This window comes from Bombina bombina, chromosome 6, assembly GCF_027579735.1.
Source record: "Bombina bombina isolate aBomBom1 chromosome 6, aBomBom1.pri, whole genome shotgun sequence".
Lineage (NCBI taxonomy): Eukaryota > Metazoa > Chordata > Amphibia > Anura > Bombinatoridae > Bombina > Bombina bombina.
This window is the reverse complement of record NC_069504.1, coordinates 1,138,674,999-1,138,695,635: the sequence shown is the minus strand read 5'-3', so window position 1 is coordinate 1,138,695,635 and position 20,637 is coordinate 1,138,674,999. Positions and strand designations below refer to the sequence as shown.

Genomic DNA, 20,637 nt, shown 5'->3' with positions numbered 1-20,637 from the left:
ATTGTTTAGGAATGTTATGGTACTTACTAATAAATAATATTGTTTAGGAACGATAGGGTACTTACTAATACATAATATTGTTAGGAACAATACGGTACTTATTAATACATAATATTGTTTAGGAACGATACAGTACTTACTAATACATAATATTGTGTAGGAATGTTAGGGTACTTACTAATAAATAATATTGTTTAGGAACGATACGATATTTACTAATATATAATATTGTTTAGGAATATTATGGTACTTACTAATACATAATATTGTTTAGGAATGTTATGGTACTTACTAATACATAATATTGTTTAGGAACTATATGGTACTTACTAATAAATAATATTGTTTAGGAACGATACGGTACTTACTAATAAATAATATTGTTTAGGAATGTTATGGTACTTACTAATAAATAATTTTGTTTAGGAATGTTATGGTACTTACTAATAAATAATATTGTTTAGGAACGATACGGTACTTACTAATAAATAATATTGTTTAGGAACTATACGGTATTTACTAATAGATAATATTGTTTAGGAACCATACGGTACTTACTAATAAATAATATTGTTTAGGAACGATACGGTACTTACTAATAAATAATATTGTTTAGGAATGTTATGGTACTTACTAATGAATAATATTGTTTAGGAATGTTATGGTACTTACTAATGAATAATATTGTTTAGGAATGTTATGGTACTTACTAATGAATAATATTGTTTAGGAATGTTATGGTACTTACTAATAAATAATATTGTTTAGGAACGATACGGTACTTACTAATAAATAATATTGTTTAGGAACGATACGGTACTTACTAATAAATAATATTGTTTAGGAACGATACGGTACTTACTAATAAATAATATTGTTTAGGAATGTTATGGTACTTACTAATACATAATATTGTTTAGGAATGTTATGGTACTTACTAATGAATAATATTGTTTAGGAATGTTATGGTACTTACTAATGAATAATATTGTTTAGGAATGTTATGGTACTTACTAATACATAATATTGTTTAGGAATGTTATGGTACTTACTAATGAATAATATTGTTTAGGAACGATACGGTACTTACTAATAAATAATATTGTTTAGGAATGTTATGGTACTTACTAATACATAATATTGTTTAGGAATGTTATGGTACTTACTAATGAATAATATTGTTTAGGAATGTTATGGTACTTACTAATACATAATATTGTTTAGGAACGATACGGTACTTACTAATACATAATATTGTTTAGGAACGATACGGTACTTACTAATAAATAATATTGTTTAGGAACTATACGGTATTTACTAATAGATAATATTGTTTAGGAACCATACGGTACTTACTAATAAATAATATTGTTTAGGAACGATACGGTACTTACTAATAAATAATATTGTTTAGGAACCATACGGTACTTACTAATAGATAATATTGTTTAGGAACCATATGGTACTTACTAATAAATCATATTGTTTAGGAACGATACGGTACTTATTAATAAATAATATTGTTTAGGAACGATACAGTACTTACTAATAAATAATATTGTTTAGGAACCATACGGTACTTACTAATAAATAATATTGTTTAGGAACGATACGGTACTTATTAATAAATAATATTGTTTAGGAACGATACAGTACTTACTAATGAATAATTATGAATATTGTTTACGATTTTAATGGTACTTACTAATGAATAATATTGTTTAGGAATGTTATGGTACTTACTAATACATAATATTGTTTAGGAATGTTATGGTACTTACTAATGAATAATATTGTTTAGGAATGTTATGGTACTTACCAATAAATAATATTGGAAATGTTATAAATAGAAGGAAAACGTGAGGAACAAGGTTTAGTGCGTCCAGGAAGCAGATGTTGTTCAGTATCCCGTTGTTGACATTGTAGGAGGAGTTTGTGGTGCTGCCGCAGAATGAGAGGCTCATTTCTCATCTAAATGCTACAGAGGAACAGAAAGGAGAAGGAATGGTCAGTAAGTAACTACTTCTGCACATGCGAATATGGACCACAGAAATTACCTTTGGTACATTTATTTAAAGGGATAGTCTTCTCAAGAATGTTTATTGCTTAAAAAGATAGATGATCCCTTTATTATCCATTTCTCAGTTTTAAATAACCAATACAGTTATATTAATACACTTTTACCAGACTGCCCCTTATCTCAGTTATTTTTACAGACTTGCATTTTAGACAATCAGCACAATGTTATTTATATGACACACATGAACTAGCACTGTCTAGCTGTAAAAACTTTCAAAATGCACTGAGATAAGAGGCAGCCTTCAAGGGCTTAGAAATTAGCATATGAGCCTACCGTGATTTAGCTTTCAACAAGGAATACCAAGAGAACAAAATAAATTTGCTGATAAAAGTAAATCGACTTTAATTCTCCTAAACTGACAGCTGCAAACACTGATCAGCACATCCTTCCATTCACTTAACCCTTTAGAATACATACCCTCTCTCCATACAAATAGCTATATATCCTACATCGATAGAGTATATATATAAATATATGTAGAAAGTGGATATCAAAACAAATGAGAAGGCGCACAGCGCTACAATATGATCTAATATGATGATGGCATGGTTCTTTTCTGAGATAACCAATAAATGTATACAAAATGTTCAATAAAGTTCTTGTTAACAAATAGTTGTTTCTTTGGTTTTCAACAAATCTTTGTTTAAGGTAAGAATATTGCGCTTACCAGTAGGTACCTCAATCATATGAGGTCAGTTGTCAGCTCTTAGAAATAAAGATGATCCCTTGGCTCTCTATGCAATGGTATCCTGGTAGCTCTGTGGAGTTTTTCTTTACAGCAATGGTATCCTGGACTCTCTCACTTTCTTTCTTATCATTCCCCTGGTGGTGAGAACCTCAGTCTCCTCATGCAGTCATATGGGTCGTGGATGGGAAAGAAAAAGACATGCACATAGCGTAATACTGTTTATGTAAAAACAAATGTATTATTTACATATAAAATGTGCTTACATTTTACAACCTCAATCAAATATGCGGTAAGTTGATTGCATATAAATTGTCATCAAACACTGCACCAACACTTTTTGCTGTAGTATATTCTTGGATGTATTTATATTGCGGTTGGAGAGAGTTTGTTGTTGTCACTCAAAACTGCTAACACTATTGGGGAATCTTGTGTGTGATTCCCATTTGTGTCTGTAAATAGTTTAGCCCAATTTTCCTCTCTAAGAACCTTAGATATTGCTATAACACAGTTCAATAACAATTAAAGGCACTTTTGCCTCTGACGAAGAAGTCACTATAGACTTCGAAACACGTAAGGACTACTTGTAAGTGGGTGGACAGGCCCTTTTCAATTCGGCACTATTTTATTTTGTGAATATAATATTTATTCTAATGTGCTGGGTAGCGCACCACTTTGATCTACTACATGTTACAGCAGCCATTTTTCCTACTCAACAATGATTAAGATTGTTACCTTTAATTATTATTGAACTTTGTTATAGCAATATCTAAGGTTCTTAGAGAGGAAAATTGGGCTAAACTATTTACAGACACAAACGGGAATCACACACAAGATTCCCCAATAGTGTTAGCAGTTTTGAGTGACAACAAACTCTTTCCAGCCGCAATATAAATACATCCAAGGATATACTACAGCAAAAAGTGTTGGTGCAGTGTTTGATGACAATTTATATGCAATCAACTTACCGCATATTTGATTGAGGTTGTAAAATGTAAGCACATTTTATATGTAAATAATAAATTATTTTTTTACATAAACAGTATTACGCTATGTGCATGTATTTTTCTTTCCCATCCACGACCCATATGACTGCATGAGGAGACTGAGGTTCTCACCACCAGGGGAATGATAAGAAAGAAAGTGAGAGAGTCCAGGATACCATTGCATAAAGAGCCAAGGGATCATCTTTATTTCTAAGAGCTGACAACTGACCTCATATGATTGAGGTACCTACTGGTAAGTGCAATATACTTACCTTAAACAAAGATTTGTTGAAAACCAAAGAAACAACTATTTGTTAACAAGAACTTTATTGAACATTTTGTATACATTTATTGGTTATCTCAGAAAAGAACCATGCCATCATCATATTAGATCATATTGTAGCGCTGTGCGCCTTCTCATTTGTTTTGATATCCACTTTCTACATCTATTTACAACAGTGACAAGGGTACACTGTATCAAAACGTAGGCATCACACATACACAATACTGCTACAATCATTGAGTGTATTATATTTTTGTATACTTTTGTATCACACACTGGTTTTCCTATAGTGAGACTTTCCTAACGTTATCTCTATAGAATTTCTTTTCTATCTTAGGTTATAAGAGATATTAGTCCTTTAGCTTACTTATAAAGATTGGTGTTATTGTTTTAGCACTGGAGTCCCTCCTTGATTTTTATTATATATATATATATTTAATTATTTATTTTTTATATTGTACTATTTTTGTTTTATTTTTTGTATCTACACACCTCATAGAACTAACATGAATCCAAATATGATGATACTGATATTCGTGACAACCCTTTTGTCACTCCAATTTTGTTTACATCATTATCGCCATAAGCACACACCTCAAACTGTAAAACAAATTATCATACATCATGGCCTGCTCTGTTGCTGTAACTTATCTGCTGAGTGCTGGTGGAGAGTTATAAAAAAATAACCCTCCTACCCCCACCTCACAAAATTATAAAGTATCCCATTCACTATATAGCCAAAGAAAAGCTATATCCAAATTCCTATTCCTTATGTTACTTGCCCTTGCAAATGATGTAGAGTCTAACCCTGGTCCAAGACAACAAAAAGTATTGGTGCACATCCAACCACTTAAGTCCACTTTTTCATGGCATATTTGTATATGCTTCTGTCAGTCAAATATACTTACATAGCTTCAAATAAGATTGGGATTAACATCTCGCAATAATATTGACTTATATTTATGCTGCAAAAATTTTTTTGCTTGTTAAAAATGCCTTTAAATTTAAATAAAAACTTCTGTGTGATAAATATACTTACATAGTTCAAATAAGATTGGGATAAAAATCTCACAATAATATTGACTTATATTTATCCTGCAAAAAATTTGCCTGTTTAAATTTAAATAAAATAGGGATCTTAGTCACACAATATGATGATATTCTGCTAAGCCAGTCACCACTTACAAGGTGTCCCATAAAGACTGGTCCTACACTAACCAGTTTCCACACTTCAGCAAGTCATGTCTACACAGTGTGAAGCTTTCTAGCTTATTAAGTATATCACAATTTATCTGGAACACACCTGGGCTGGGTGGCGTGCATTAACCAAAGGGGAGGGATTTGGTCAGCTCCCTATTCAAAGATACAACAAAGGGGGTTTTGGTTAAGCACACCACAAAAAAAGGACTGTTTTATCTTAGCACACATATTGTGGGAGTGATACCGAAGTGACTAAAACAATTACAAGACAACAAAAAGTATTGGTGCACATCCAACCACTTAAGTCCACTTTTTCATGGCATATTTGTATATGCTTCTGTCAGTCAAATATACTTACATAGCTTCTAATAAGATTGGGATAAACATCTCACAATAATATTGGCTTATATTTGAGCTGAAAAAACAAATACTTCTATCTACTAAATATACTTACATAGTTCAATAAGTGGTGGCTGGCTTAGCAGAATATGATCATATTGTGCGACTAAGATCCTTATTTTATTTAAATTTAAACAGGCAATTTTTTTGCAGCATAAATATAAGTCAATATTATTGCAAGATGTTAATCCCAATCTTATTTGAACTATGTAAGTATATTTAGTAGATAGAAGTATTTGTTTTTTCAGCTCAAATATAAGCCAATATTATTGTGAGATGTTGATCCCAATCTTATTAGAAGCTATGTAAGTATATTTGATTGACAGAAGCATATACAAATATGCCATGAAAAAGTGGACTTAAGTGGTTGGATGTGCACCAATACTTTTTGTTGTCTTGTAATTGTTTTGGTCACTTCGGTAGCACTCCCACAATATGGCCTAGATTTAGAGTTTTGTCGGTAACGACCCGCGTAGCTAACGCCAGCTTTTTTCTGGCCGCACCATAAAAATAACTCTGGTATTGAGAGTCCACAAAAAGGCTGCGTTAGGCTCCAAAAAAGGAGCGTAGAGCATTTTTAACTCAGCTTCAAGTCTCGATACCAGAGTTGCTTACGCAAGCGGCCAGCCTCAAAAACGTGCTCATGCACGATTCCCCCATAGGAAACAATGGGGCTGTTTGAGCTGAAAAAAACCTAACACCTGCAAAAAAGCCGCGTTCAGCTCCTAACGCAGCCCCATTGTTTGCTATGGGGAAACATTTCCTACGTCTGCACCTAACACTCTAACATGTACCCCGAGTCTAAACACCCCTAACCTTACACTTATTAAACCCTAATCTGCCGCCCCCGCTATCGCTGGCCCCTGCATATTATTTTTAACCCCTAATCTGCCGCTCCGTAAACCGCCGCTACTTACATTATCCTTATGTACCCCTAATCTGCTGCCCCTAACACCGCTGACCCCTCTATTATATTTATTAACCCCTAATCTGCCCCCCTCAACGTCGCCTCCACCTGCCTACACTTATTAACCCCTAATCTGCCGAGCGGACCTGAGCGCTACTATAATAAAGTTATTAACCCCTAATCCACATCACTAACCCTATAATAAATAGTATTAACCCCTAATCTGCCCTCCCTAACATCGCCGACACCTAACTTCAAACATTAACCCCTAATCTGCCGACCGGAGCTCACCGCTACTATAATAAATGTATTAACCCCTAAAGCTAAGTCTAACCCTAACACTAACACCCCCCTAAATTAAATATAATTTTAGTCTAACGAAATTAATTAACTCTTATTAAATAAATTATTCCTATTTAAAGCTAAATACTTACCTGTAAAATAAATCCTAATATAGCTACAATATAAATTATAATTACATTGTAGCTATTTTAGGATTAATATTTATTTTACAGGCAACTTTGTAATTATTTTAACCAGGTACAATAGCTATTAAATAGTTAAGAACTATTTAATAGTTACCTAGTTAAAATAATAACAAAATTACCTGTAAAATAAATCCTAACCTAAGTTACAATTAAACCTAACACTATACTATCATTAAATTAATTAAATAAAATACCTACAATTACCTACAATTAAACCTAACACTACACTATCAATAAATAAATTAAATACAATTCCTACAAATAACTACAATGAAATAAACTAACTAAAGTACAAAAAATAAAAAAGAACTAAGTTACAAAAAATAAAAAAAATATTTACAAACATAAGAAAAATATTACAACAATTTTAAACTAATTACACCTACTCTAAGCCCCCTAATAAAATAACAAAGACCCCCAAAATAACAAAATGCCCTACCCTATTCTAAATTACTACATTTCAAAGCTCTTTTACCTTACCAGCCCTGAACAGGGCCCTTTGCGGGGCATGCCCCAAGAAATTCAGCTCTTTTGCCTGTAAAAAAAAACATACAATACCCCCCCAACATTACAACCCACCACCCACATACCCCTAATCTAACCCAAACCCCCCTTAAATAAACCTAACACTAAGCCCCTGAAGATCTTCCTACCTTGTCTTCACCCTACCAGGTTCACCGATCCGTCCTGAAGAGCTCCTCCGATGTCCTGATCCAAGCCCAAGCGGGGGGGCTGAAGAGGTCCATGATCCGGCTGAAGTCTTCTTCCAAGCGGGAGCTGAAGAGGTCCATGATCCGGATGAAGTCTTCATCCAAGCGGGAGCTGAAGAGGTTCATGATCCGGATGAAGTCTTCTATCAACGGCATCTTCAATCTTCTTTCTTCCTGATCCATCTTGCAGACCTCCGACGCGGAACATCCTCTTCTCCCGACGCCTACTAGCCGAATGACGGTTCCTTTAAGGGACGTCATCCAAGATGGCGTCCCTCGAATTCCGATTGGCTGATAGGATTCTATCAGCCAATCGGAATTAAGGTAGGAATATTCTGATTGGCTGATGGAATCAGCCAATCAGAATCAAGTTCAATCCGATTGGCTGATTCGATCAGCCAATCAGATTGAGCTTGCATTCTATTGGCTGTTCCGATCAGCCAATAGAATGCGAGCTCAATCTGATTGGCTGATTGGATCAGCCAATCGGATTGATCTTGATTCTGATTGGCTGATTCCATCAGCCAATCAGAATATTCCTACCTTAATTCCTATTGGCTGATAGAATCCTATCAGCCAATCGGAATTTGAGGGACGCCATCTTGGATGACGTCCCTTAAAGGAACCGTCATTCGGCTAGTAGGCATCGGGAGAAGAGGATATTCCGCGTCGGAGGTCTGCAAGATGGATCCGGAAGAAAGAAGATTGAGGATGCCATTGATAGAAGACTTCATCCGGATCATGGACCTCTTCAGCTCCCGCTTGGATGAAGACTTCATCCGGATCATGGACCTCTTCAGCTCCCGCTTGGATGAAGACTTCAGCCGGATCATGGACCTCTTCAGCCCCCCGCTTGGGCTTGGATCAGGACATCGGAGGAGCTCTTCAGGACGGATCGGTGAACCTGGTAGGGTGAAGACAAGGTAGGAAGATCTTCAGGGGCTTAGTGTTAGGTTTATTTAAGGGGGGTTTGGGTTAGATTAGGGGTATGTGGTGGTGGGTTGTAATGTTGGGGGGGTATTGTATGTTTTTTTTTACAGGCAAAAGAGCTGAATTTCTTGGGGCATGCCCCGCAAAGGGCCCTGTTCAGGGCTGGTAAGGTAAAAGAGCTTTGAAATGTAGTAATTTAGAATAGGGTAGGGCATTTTGTTATTTTGGGGGTCTTTGTTATTTTATTAGGGGGCTTAGAGTAGGTGTAATTAGTTTAAAATTGTTGTAATATTTTTTCTTATGTTTGTAAATATTTTTTAATTTTTTGTAACTTAGTTCTTTTTTATTTTTTGTACTTTAGTTAGTTTATTTCATTGTGGTTATTTGTAGGAATTGTATTTAATTTATTTATTGATAGTGTAGTGTTAGGTTTAATTGTTTGTAATTGTAGGTATTTTATTTAATTAATTTAATGATAGTATAGTGTTAGGTTTAATTGTAACTTAGGTTAGGATTTATTTTACAGGTAATTTTGTTATTATTTTAACTAGGTAACTATTAAATAGTTCTTAACTATTTAATAGCTATTGTACCTGGTTAAAATAATTACAAAGTTGCCTGTAAAATAAATATTAATCCTAAAATAGCTACAATGTAATTATTCGTTATATTGTAGCTATATTAGGGTTTATTTTACAGGTAAGTATTTAGCTTTAAATAGGAATAATTTATTTAATAAGAGTTAATTAATTTTGTTAGATTAAAATTATATTTAATTTAGGGGGGTGTTAGTGTTAGGGTTAGACTTAGCTTTAGGGGTTAATACATTTATTAGAATAGCGGTGAGCTCCGGTCGGCAGATTAGGGGTTAATAATTGAAGTTAGGTGTTGGCGATGTTAGGGAGGGCAGATTAGGGGTTAATACTATTTATTATAGGGTTAGTGAGGCGGATTAGGGGTTAATAACTTTATAATAGTAGCGGTGCGGTCCGCTCGGCAGATTAGGGGTTAATAAGTGTAGGCAGGTGGAGGCGACTTTGTGGGGGGCAGATTAGGGGTTAATAAATATAATATAGGGGTCGGCGGTGTTAGGGGCAGCAGATTAGGGGTACATAGCTATAATGTAGGTGGCGGCGCTTTGCGGTCGGCAGATTAGGGGTTAATTATTGTAGGTAGCTGGTGGCGACGTTGTGGGGGGCAGATTAGGGGTTAATAAATATAATACAGGGGTCGGCGGTGTTAGGGGCAGCAGATTAGGGGTACATAAGTATAACGTAGGTGGCGGTCGGAAGATTAGGGGTTAAAAAAATGTAATCGAGTGTCGGCGATGTGGGGGGGCCTCAGTTTAGGGGTACATAGGTAGTTTATGGGTGTTAGTGTACTTTAGAGTACAGTAGTTAAGAGCTTTATGAACCAGCGTTAGCCCAGAAAGCTCTTAACTACTGACTTTTTTCCTGCGGCTGGAGTTTTGTCGTTAGATGTCTAACGCTCACTTCAGACACGACTCTAAATACCGGAGTTAGAAAGATCCCATTGAAAAGATAGGATACGCAATTGACGTAAGGGGATCTGCGGTATGGAAAAGTCGCGGCTGAAAAGTGAGCGTTAGACCCTATTTTGAGTGACTCCAAATACCGGAGTTAGCCTAAAACCAGCGTTAGGAGCCTCTAACGCTTGTTTTCACGGCTAACGCCAAACTCCAAATCTAGTCCTAAGTGTGCTAAGATAAAACAGTCCTTTTTTTGTGGTGTGCTTAACCAAAAACCCCCTTTGTTGTATCTAACACTGGTCCCCCAACACATTCCATTCCAAACATTCCAGCTAAAAAAGGTCTCTCCTTTGTGCACTGTAATATCCACAGCTTACTACCAAAAATTGATGCACTGCAAGTTGGTGTTTACAATACAAGTCCAAAATCATTGTGATCTCTGAATCGTGGCTAACCGCAAAAATACCTGACTCTGTCATTGCAATACATGGGTACTCATGCCATAGAAATGATAGAGCAAAGAGAGGAGGCGGCATTGTAATTTATGTTGTCAATTCCACAAAGTTCACCCTCTTACAAAAATCTAGCTCTCTTGCCACCTTTGATTTCCTTTCTGGCAAAATTGAGATCCTGTGCAGTAAATCAATCATTGTTGCAGGAATCTACCGCCCACCTAGCTCCCCTGTGCATTCCATTTCTGACATAGCCCATCTCCTTAGTGAAACTATAGCTCAAAACCAATAAAGTGCAATTTTGATTTTAATATTGTTTGGCTGAATCCAAAAAATAACAGTTGTCGCTCGCTGTTTAAATCTTTGCAGCTAATGAAATTAATATCCTCCCCAACTCACATAAACATCAAAAGCCATAATCATACCCTGCTCGACTGGATTCTCTCCACTTCTCCCAACCAAATCCAGGAGGCAGGTGTTCTCCCTAACAATTTCAGTGACCACTGCTTAGTGTACTGCGTGTGCAAAATAAAGGCAACTAAATCCTCTCCCAAGGTTAAAATCACAAGGTCCTTCAATCATTTCTAAATGACATCAAGAACCTCCCCTGGCACAGATTAAACCTAATCCCAGATCTAGACTCTGCAGTTGAATTCTTTCAGTCTGAACTCCTACAAGTTTGGAATTTACATGCCCCACTGCGTAAGGTGAGAGTAAAAGAAGCACACTTGAATTGGATCACAGCTGACCTCATTCAAATGTACCAGTTTCGGGATTCATTGTAGTCAAAGTTCAAGCATACAGGCTCTATGAACGATCACTGTGTATATAGACAATGGCGAAATATATGCACTAAACAAACAAAATTGGCCAAGGCCCAATATTTCTGTGAAAATCTGAACAATAACATATCTAACCCTAGAAAGTTTTGGAACTCATAAATAACTTACAAAATCCACCAATCCACTCCCAACCCTCCACTGTCAATATGGACAACCAAACCCTGCAACTCCCCTTAGAAGTAGCAAATACCTTTAATAGTTATTTTGTCGGATGCTCCACCACCCTGATTGACAAATGAATAAATGACACACATCCTGAAACTACAAATGCCCCACTAAAACAGCGAAGACCCAATATAGAGAAGTTCAGTTTTAGACCTGTATCAATCAATGTCATTAAGAAACACCTTAATAATATAAACATGAACAACCAGGCTGGTCCTGATCAAATCCCAGCAATGCTGTTGAAGCTCATTGCGCTGGCAATTGCTAAATCTGTCACAACCCTAATTAACAAATCCTTGGTGTCTGGATACATACCCAAACTTTGGAAAACTGCAAGAGTAGTGCCTATCCATAAAAGTGGTGAGTTAACCTTGGTTTCTAACTATCGCCCTATATCATTGCTCCCAGTATTTTCAAAAATCTTAGAAAAATGCATCCATACGCAACCATGTGAGTATTACCAACAATCGAACTATCTGACCCCTGATCAATCAGGTTTTCGCCCGAATCACTCCACTACAACTGCCCCTCTAAAAGTTTGTAATGACATTTAAACTGGCATGGAACAAGGAGACCTAACTGGAGCTATTTTCCTTGATTTTACAAAGGCCTTTGACACAGTAGACCACGACATACTACTGCTCAAACTAAAAAACTCTGGTATTGCTGACCGTGCGTTAACCTGGTTTCGATTATATGTATCGGATCAATCACAATATGTCTCCATTTCTGAACGTGACTCCCTCCCTCTCCAAGTCACATGTGGCGTTCCTCAAGGTTCCATTCTCGGCCCCCTACTATTAACATTATTTATAAATGATCTGCCTAATGTCTGCAAATCCTCATTTGTATACATGTACGCAGATGACACAGTAATCTATGCAAACAAATCTGATCTGCCGCAGCTTGAAGCAGTGCTCCAAGACCAGTTCACAGAGGTAGAAAAGTGGATCTCAAAAAACAAACTCTTCCTAAACACTGACAAAACTGTCACAATGATCTTTTTAACTGTTCCTAAATTACACAAATTACAAAATTCCCATCTACGCATCAAAACAAAATTTAATTGCACACTGACCACAGTCCACTCTTTCAAATACTTGGGTATGTTGTTAGACCCCAATCTATCTTTTGGCCTCCACATAGAAAAACTTGCATCTAAACTTTATCCAAAACTAGGTACCCTGTACAGAAACCAGTGAAGAGATTGGCAGAGAGGTGCAGCAGATGAAGAGTGACTTGTAAGGAAGATGAGTCTGGCAGAGGCATTCATTAAGGATTGTAAAGGAGCTAGGCGGTGGGGAGACCAGAGAGGACAGAGTTGCAGTAATCGAGGCGGGAGAGGATGAGAGAGTGGATTAAAATCTTAGTTGTGTCTTGTGTAAGGAAGTGTCTAATTTTAGAGATGTTTTTAAGGTGGAAGCAGGAGGTTTAAGCCAAAGACTGAATGTGAGGAGTGAAACAAAGATCTGAGTCAAATGTGACCCCGAGACATCGGGCATGCGGGGTAGGGGTAATGATGGACTTGTCAACAGTTATAGAGAGATTGGGGGTGGAGAGTTTTGAAGAAGGGGGGAAAATAAGGAGCTCAGTTTTGGAGAGATTTAGCTTGAGGTAGTGAGAGGACATCCAGTTGGAGATGTGAGAAAGACAGTTAGTGACACGGGTTAGCAAGGAAGGAGTAGGTTCTGGTGCAAAGAAGTAGATTTGGGTGTCATCGGCATACAAATGATATTGTAAACCATGGGACTTTATTAGGGAACCTAGTGATGACGTGTAGATTGAGAAGAGACGGGGACCGAGGACAAAGCCTTGCGGTACTCTGACAGAAAGTGGTGACAGGGCAGAGGAGGCCCCAGAGAAGGCTACACTAAAGGTACAGTTTGACAGGTAGGAAGAGCGCCACGAGAGGGCTGTATCACATATGCCGAAGGATTGGAGGGTTTGGAGCAAGAGAGGGTGGTCAACAGTGTCAAAGGCTGCGGACAGATCAAGGAGAATAAGCAGAGAGAAGTGGCCTTTTGATTTTGCTGTAAGTAGGTCGTTGGTAACCTTAACAATTGCTCTTTCTGTGGAGTGATGGGGATGAAATCCAGATTGCAATGGGTCAAGGAGGAAGTTTATTGTAAGGAAATGGAATAGGCATGCATAAGCTAGTTTTTTGAGAAGCTTTGATGCAAGAGGGAGGAGGGAGATAGGGCGGTAGTTGGATGGGGAGGTAGGATCAAGGGAAGGTTTTTTGAGGATAGGTGTGACCCGTGCATGTTTCAGCAATGAGGGAAATATACCAGTGCTGAAGGAGAGGTTGAAAGTGTGTGTGAGTATAGGGGTAAGGGTGGCAGAGAGGGAGGGGAGTAGCTGTGAGGGGATAGGGTCAAGGGGACAGGTAGTGAGGTGAGAGCGCAGTTTAAGTGCCGAAACTTCTTCCTCAGTAACAGGGGAGAATGATCTAAGTTTAAGGTTATGTGGGTTGTGGTTGACTGAGAGCATTTGAGGGGATGAGAGAATGGAATTATGTTGAGAGCTGATTTCATTTCTGATGGAGTTGATTTTGTTATTGAAGTGGTTGGCAAAGTCTTGAGCTGACAGAGAAGTTGTATTAGGAGGTGGGGGAGTGCGGTGAAGAGTATTGAAAGTGGAGAACAAACATGTTGGGTTTGAAGAAAGATTAGAGATAAGAGTAGAAAAGTAGTGTTGCTTATGGAAATTAAGGGCAGAGTAGTAGGAGTTCAAGATAAATTTGTAATGTTGAAAATCAGCTGAACTCCTAGATTTTCTCCAGTGCTGCTCAGCAGTAAGGGAACATCTGCGTAGGTATCGTGTCCGAGGAGTATGCCAGGGCTGAGGATAAGTGTTTGATTTCCGAGCTATGGTAAGAGGGGCGATATTGTCAAGGACGGATGTAAGGGTGGAATTATAGTGGCAGATAGATTGGTCAGGGCATGAAAAGGAGGAGAAGGATGAGAGGAGAGGTTTGAGGGAATTAGAAAGCTGTTGTTGATCTAATGACGTAATGCTTCTGTGAAGTTTGGTGTCAGGAGCAGAAGGAGGGAGAGTTGTAGGGAGGGATGATATGTTGCAAGTAAGGAGATGGTGGTCAGAAAGAGGAAAGGGGGAGTTTGTGAAGTTTGAGAGGGTGCATCGATAACTAAAGATCAGGTCAAGGGAGTGACCATCTTTGTGAGTGGGAGAATCAGTCCATTGTGACAAACCAAAAGAGGAAGTGAGTTGCAGAAGTTGTTTTGCAAAGGAGGCAGTGGGATTGTCAAGAGGGATGTTGAAGTCACCAAGAATGAGGGAAGCGGTGTCTGAGGAAAGGAAATAAGGTAGCCATGCAGCCAAGTGATCTAGAAATTGAGTTGAGGAGCCAGGAGGACGGTATATGACTGCGACACCTATGGAAAGAGGAGAGAATAAGCGAATCATGTGGGTTTCGAATGAGGAAAATGTGAGGGAAGAGATGGTATGTATTTGTTGAAAGGTGCAACGAGAGGAAAGTAAAATACCTACACCACCTCCTTGTCTATTACCAGACCTAGGAGTGTGGCTGAAGTGAAGACCCCCATGTGACAGAGCAGCAGTGGATGCTGTGTCTAGGGGAGAGAGCCAGGTTTCTGTTAGGGCCAGAAGTTTGAGGGAGTGGGAGATAAAGAGGTCATGTATAAAAGTGAGTTTGTTGCAAACAGAGCGAGAGTTCCAAAGTGCACAAGTGAAAGGGGAAGTGGCTTTTGATGCAAGAGGAATGTGAGTAAGGTTGTCAGAGTTTTGTTTTTTGAGTCTGTGGGATGGTATACATTGATGTGCTTGGCTAGGCAGTTGTTGGGGACCAGGATATATATATATATATATATATATATATATATATATATATATATATATATATATATATATATATATATATATATATAAATATATATATATATATATATATATATATATATATATATATATACAACTTTAACAGGTAAGTCCAGCGCCTTTCTTAATGCTATTTTTTCAGCATTTTTTCAGCAACCTTTTTCCAGGATTATAGCAGTGCACGACCGCTGAGTGGGGTCTGCCAGCGCACATATATGGATATAATAAAGCAAGATAGCGTCAGCACTTCTTCATACAAAATTCCACTTTATTGAGGCTTCAGACAAAGTTAAAAACAGCGACGTTTCGAGTCAACACAGACCCTTAGTCATGCAATGGATTATGGGAAAAAATCACCTTCTTTTATAACACCTGTGTATCAATTAACTTGATTTACCTGCATACATTCAAATTACCATTTTGGATTTTTGACCCCTAACAGGTCAGAATGGTCACTAAATAATCTTTGTACCTAAATCACAGTTTTTCATTATATGATAAAAAGTTCCTATCTAGTGATTATAACCCAAGACTATATTTCGACACATATTATTAAAAACATTTCATACAAAATTACAAGATTACTATACATTAATACTTATAAAAACAAATGAAGATCATAGTCTTTGTTTAGACCATTCGGACTAAGTGTTTTTAGATGCTGTATCCACCATACCTCTCTTTTCTTTAACAGTAACTCTCTGTTACCCCCTCTTCTTTGTTTTGGTATGTGGTCAATTACTTGGAATCGTAACTGGCTAACTGTATGTCCAGCATTGATAAAATGGGATGATACGGGCAGTGTCATGTCCTTACATCTAATGGAAGACTTATGGGCACTTATCCTATCTTTGATGGGGTTAATGGTCTCTCCCACATAGCCCCGCCCACATGGACACTTAAGGATATACACTACATGGTCAGTGTTGCATGTATATAAGCCTTTAATTTCACGTTTTTTATTGTCATTTATCTGTGCTATGTATTTCCCCTTGATCATGGAATTACATTGGGCACAGTTGAGACAGGGGTATGATCCTTTATTAGCTGTTGTAAGGTAATTTATAGTATCTTTCTTACTAGTGCCCACATCTGATTTTACCACTAGGTCTCTAATATTTTTGACCCTCTTAAAGGAATTAATTGGTGGTTTACTAAATTCCTCAATATGTGGATTCGTTTTATTCAGTATATACCAATGTTTTTTAACAATTCTTGTGATGTCATTGCTGAATTGATTATATACTGAAGAAAAGATAAGTTGTTTTTTATCAATCTGATTTTTATTTTTACTCTTATTTGATATTAGGTCATGAGTTTCTTTAGTTTTCAATTTAACTGTTTGTTCATTAGTGGTTATGACAGCTTGAGGGTAACCTCTATCTGTAAATTTTTTTCCCATTTGCTTCAGTCTTACTTCTTGCAGATCTTTCTCTTTTACATTGCGCATCGTTCTGAGGAACTGGCTCTTAGGGATAGCGTTAAATACCCTATCTGGATGGTAGCTGTCAAAGTGAAGTAATGTATTACGGTCTGTTGGTTTGCAGTATAGGTCTGTTACTAAATGGTCATCTTTTTTATATACCAAGGTGTCAAGATAACTTACTTTCGCTCGTGAGTAACTAATAGTAAATTGCAGACTTGTTGTACAATTGTTTAATTCCTCCACAAAGTTCTCAAGGGTCTCCAATGTATCCCCCCATACCATCTTGCAGTGGCTTTGATATTTATTGCTAGGATAAACATATCTGTTTTCAAATTGACTTACGAATATGTTGGCGTATGAGGGGGCCACATTGGAGCCCATGGCGGTTCCCTTCCTTTGTATATAATATGTGTCTTGGAACAAAAAATAGTTAAGATGTAGTATTATATTCAGCATATCTTCTATGAAGTCACATTGAGCATTAGTATATACCTGATCTTTTTTGATAAGATCCAATACAGATTGTACTCCTGATTCATGTGGGATTGAAGTATATAGACTCACTATAGCTAGTGTGAATAATATATCATTTTCACTCACTCTTACTTCATCTATTCTAGTTAGAAAGTCCCCTGTGTCTTTTAGAAAAGATTGCTGGCCTGCCGCTATTGGATTCAAAATTTTATCTAGAAAAATTGCTATATTAGCAAAAACTGATTCCGTACTTGCCACTATGGGTCTACCCGGTGGCTCCTTTAGGTTTTTGTGGATTTTCGGAGTTGTATAAAATACAGGTGTGATGGGGTCTATTTTTATGAGAAATGTGGCTAGATTCTTAGTAATGACTTTATTTACCAAAGCCTTGTCAATTACTGCCGCTATTTCTTTTTTGATATCAGGTAAAGGATCATGATCTAATATTAAATATATTCCACCATCTGATAGTTGAGACAAAATTTCCTGTATATAATATTCCTTGTCAAGCACCACTACCGCACCACCCTTATCTGCGTTTTTGATCTCAATTAGATTATTATTAGATAAATTTTTCAAAGCTTTACGTTCTGCTGTGGTGACATTAGAACTCATTCCATGTTTAGGTGTTGTATATAATTTATGAATATCCTGTTGAACTAACTTAATAGAAACATATATTAAGTTAGTTCAAGAGGATATTCATAAATTATATACAACACCTAAACATGGAATGAGTTCTAATGTCACCACAGCAGAACGTAAAGGTTTGAAAAATGTATCTGAAGCAAATGGGAAAAATTTTTACAGATAGAGGTTACCCTCAAGCTGTCATAACCACTAATGAACAAACAGTTAAATTGAAAACTAAAGAAACTCATGATCTAATATCAAATAAGAGTAAAAATAAAAATCAGATTGATAAAAAACAACTTATCTTTTCTTCAGTATATAATCAATTCAGCAATGACATCACAAGAATTGTTAAAAAAACATTGGTATATACTGAATAAAACAAATCCACATATTGAGGAATTTAGTAAACCACCAATTAATTCCTTTAAGAGGGTCAAAAATATTAGAGACCTAGTGGTAAAATCAGATGTGGGCACTAGTAAGAAAGATACTATAAATTACCTTACAACAGCTAATAAAGGATCATACCCCTGTCTCAACTGTGCCCAATGTAATTCCATGATCAAGGGGAAATACATAGCACAGATAAATGACAATAAAAAACGTGAAATTAAAGGCTTATATACATGCAACACTGACCATGTAGTGTATATCCTTAAGTGTCCATGTGGGCGGGGCTATGTGGGAGAGACCATTAACCCCATCAAAGATAGGATAAGTGCCCATAAGTCTTCCATTAGATGTAAGGACATGACACTGCCCGTATCATCCCATTTTATCAATGCTGGACATACAGTTAGCCAGTTACGATTCCAAGTAATTGACCACATACCAAAACAAAGAAGAGGGGGTAACAGAGAGTTACTGTTAAAGAAAAGAGAGGTATGGTGGATACAGCATCTAAAAACACTTAGTCCGAATGGTCTAAAAACACTTAGTCCAAAGTAATCTTGTAATTTTGTATGAAATGTTTTTAATAATATGTGTCGAAATATAGTCTTGGGTTATAATCACTAGATAGGAACTTTTTATCATATAATGAAAAACTGTGATTTAGGTACAAAGATTATTTACTGACCATTCTGACCTGTTAGGGGTCAAAAATCCAAAATGGTAATTTGAATGTATGCAGGTAAATCAAGTTAATTGATACACAGGTGTTATAAAAGAAGGTGATTTTTTCCCATAATCCATTGCATGACTAAGGGTCTGTGTTGACTCGAAACGTCGCTGTTTTTAACTTTGTCTGAAGCCTCAATAAAGTGGAATTTTGTATGAAGAAGTGCTGACACTATCTTGCTTTATTATATATATATATATATATATATATATATATAAAATACACACACTCATACACATATAGATACTGTATATATTAAATATACAGTATATTTTTTAAATAAAAATACAATTTGCTTCTGAGTAAAGAACAATACTATTTAAACTTTTTATTAATGCACCGTTGGCTTTAGCGCACTTGGCTTAGCGCACTTTCAAGTTAATACTCAAACGAAAGCGAGAACAGGGTATAGAGGTAGCCCACTCTTTCTAGAGGAACTTAGACCTGCTGCGCTGTGCGGCCTCCAGGTGTCGGTGTACCCGAGGCTCTCTGTAACATATCTTAGACTAATGTCCCTATTTCTTTAAGACTGCTTTTCCTTATTCTGATACTCATGCTGTTTTGGGCAGTATTTACATTCAGCTTGCCTGCCTGATTAATCATTCATGCACCTGATTCCTCAGCCTCTTTTTTAAGCCTTCTCAGGTCTAATGTGCTTTGCATTAACTTTAAAGCTCTGAACAACAGAGGTCTGTGACTGTTTCCTGCATGAATTCATCCAACTTATTCAAGCTACAGTATTTCCTATGCTTAAACTCATCAAATTGCAAGTGTCCAAATAATTCCATTTTGTTATCTGGACACTGCTACTAAAACTCTGAACTTTATTATAAATCAAGTATACTTTTGGTTATCATCACTCTCTAATTATTACAAACGCATCTTACTCAGAACTTTATAACTATTCTCTGCTACAAGTTGTCATAGCTGAAATATAATTCTACAACTATGTTAACATATTCAGAACCCTGCATCTATGTGTTCAGTTAAAAGCTTTCATGTGATTCTCCAATATATGCACAAACAGTAATTGATGTCTAAAACTTGCAACTTGACTATCACCTGTGCTGCTCTGCTTATTACTGACATACAGCGATATATAATATTATGTACTGTCAACCTGCAGCAAACCTTAGTTTGCATATATAGGCACAAACAGTAATTAATGCCTAAAACTTGCAACTTGTCTATCACCTGTGCTGCTCTGCTTAATTCTGACATACAGCTCTATATAATATTATGTACTGTGAACCTGCAACAAACCTTAGTTTGCATCTAAGTGTCAATCTTCAACCAGTTTACTCCAAAGCCTGAACATTCCACATTGCTATATTTTTTTCTCATTGAATCCTGCAGCTACTCCTATTAACTAACTATAAGTCACAGTGAAGCCAGAATATATTGTATACAAATGTTGCACTCTCCATTTATTCTACAATAAATTCTAGCAACTATGAATCACAGAATATCATCTATCCACATCCAGAATACTCTTCCCCGGGTCAGA

The 20,637-nt window shown here is 36.6% G+C and overlaps 1 protein-coding gene across 2 annotated transcripts in view; it reads right to left on the bottom strand.

Moving 5' to 3' along the window:
• The window catches only part of ABCC9 (ATP binding cassette subfamily C member 9), a gene marked incomplete in the record, with an annotated part of 749,052 nt that overhangs the window by 599,453 nt on the left and 128,962 nt on the right, over positions 1–20,637 (bottom strand). For both annotated transcript variants that reach the window (XM_053719116.1, XM_053719117.1), the window contains 1 exon segment: positions 1,820–1,978. In XM_053719116.1, coding sequence (XP_053575091.1) covers positions 1,820–1,964 — 145 coding nt within the window.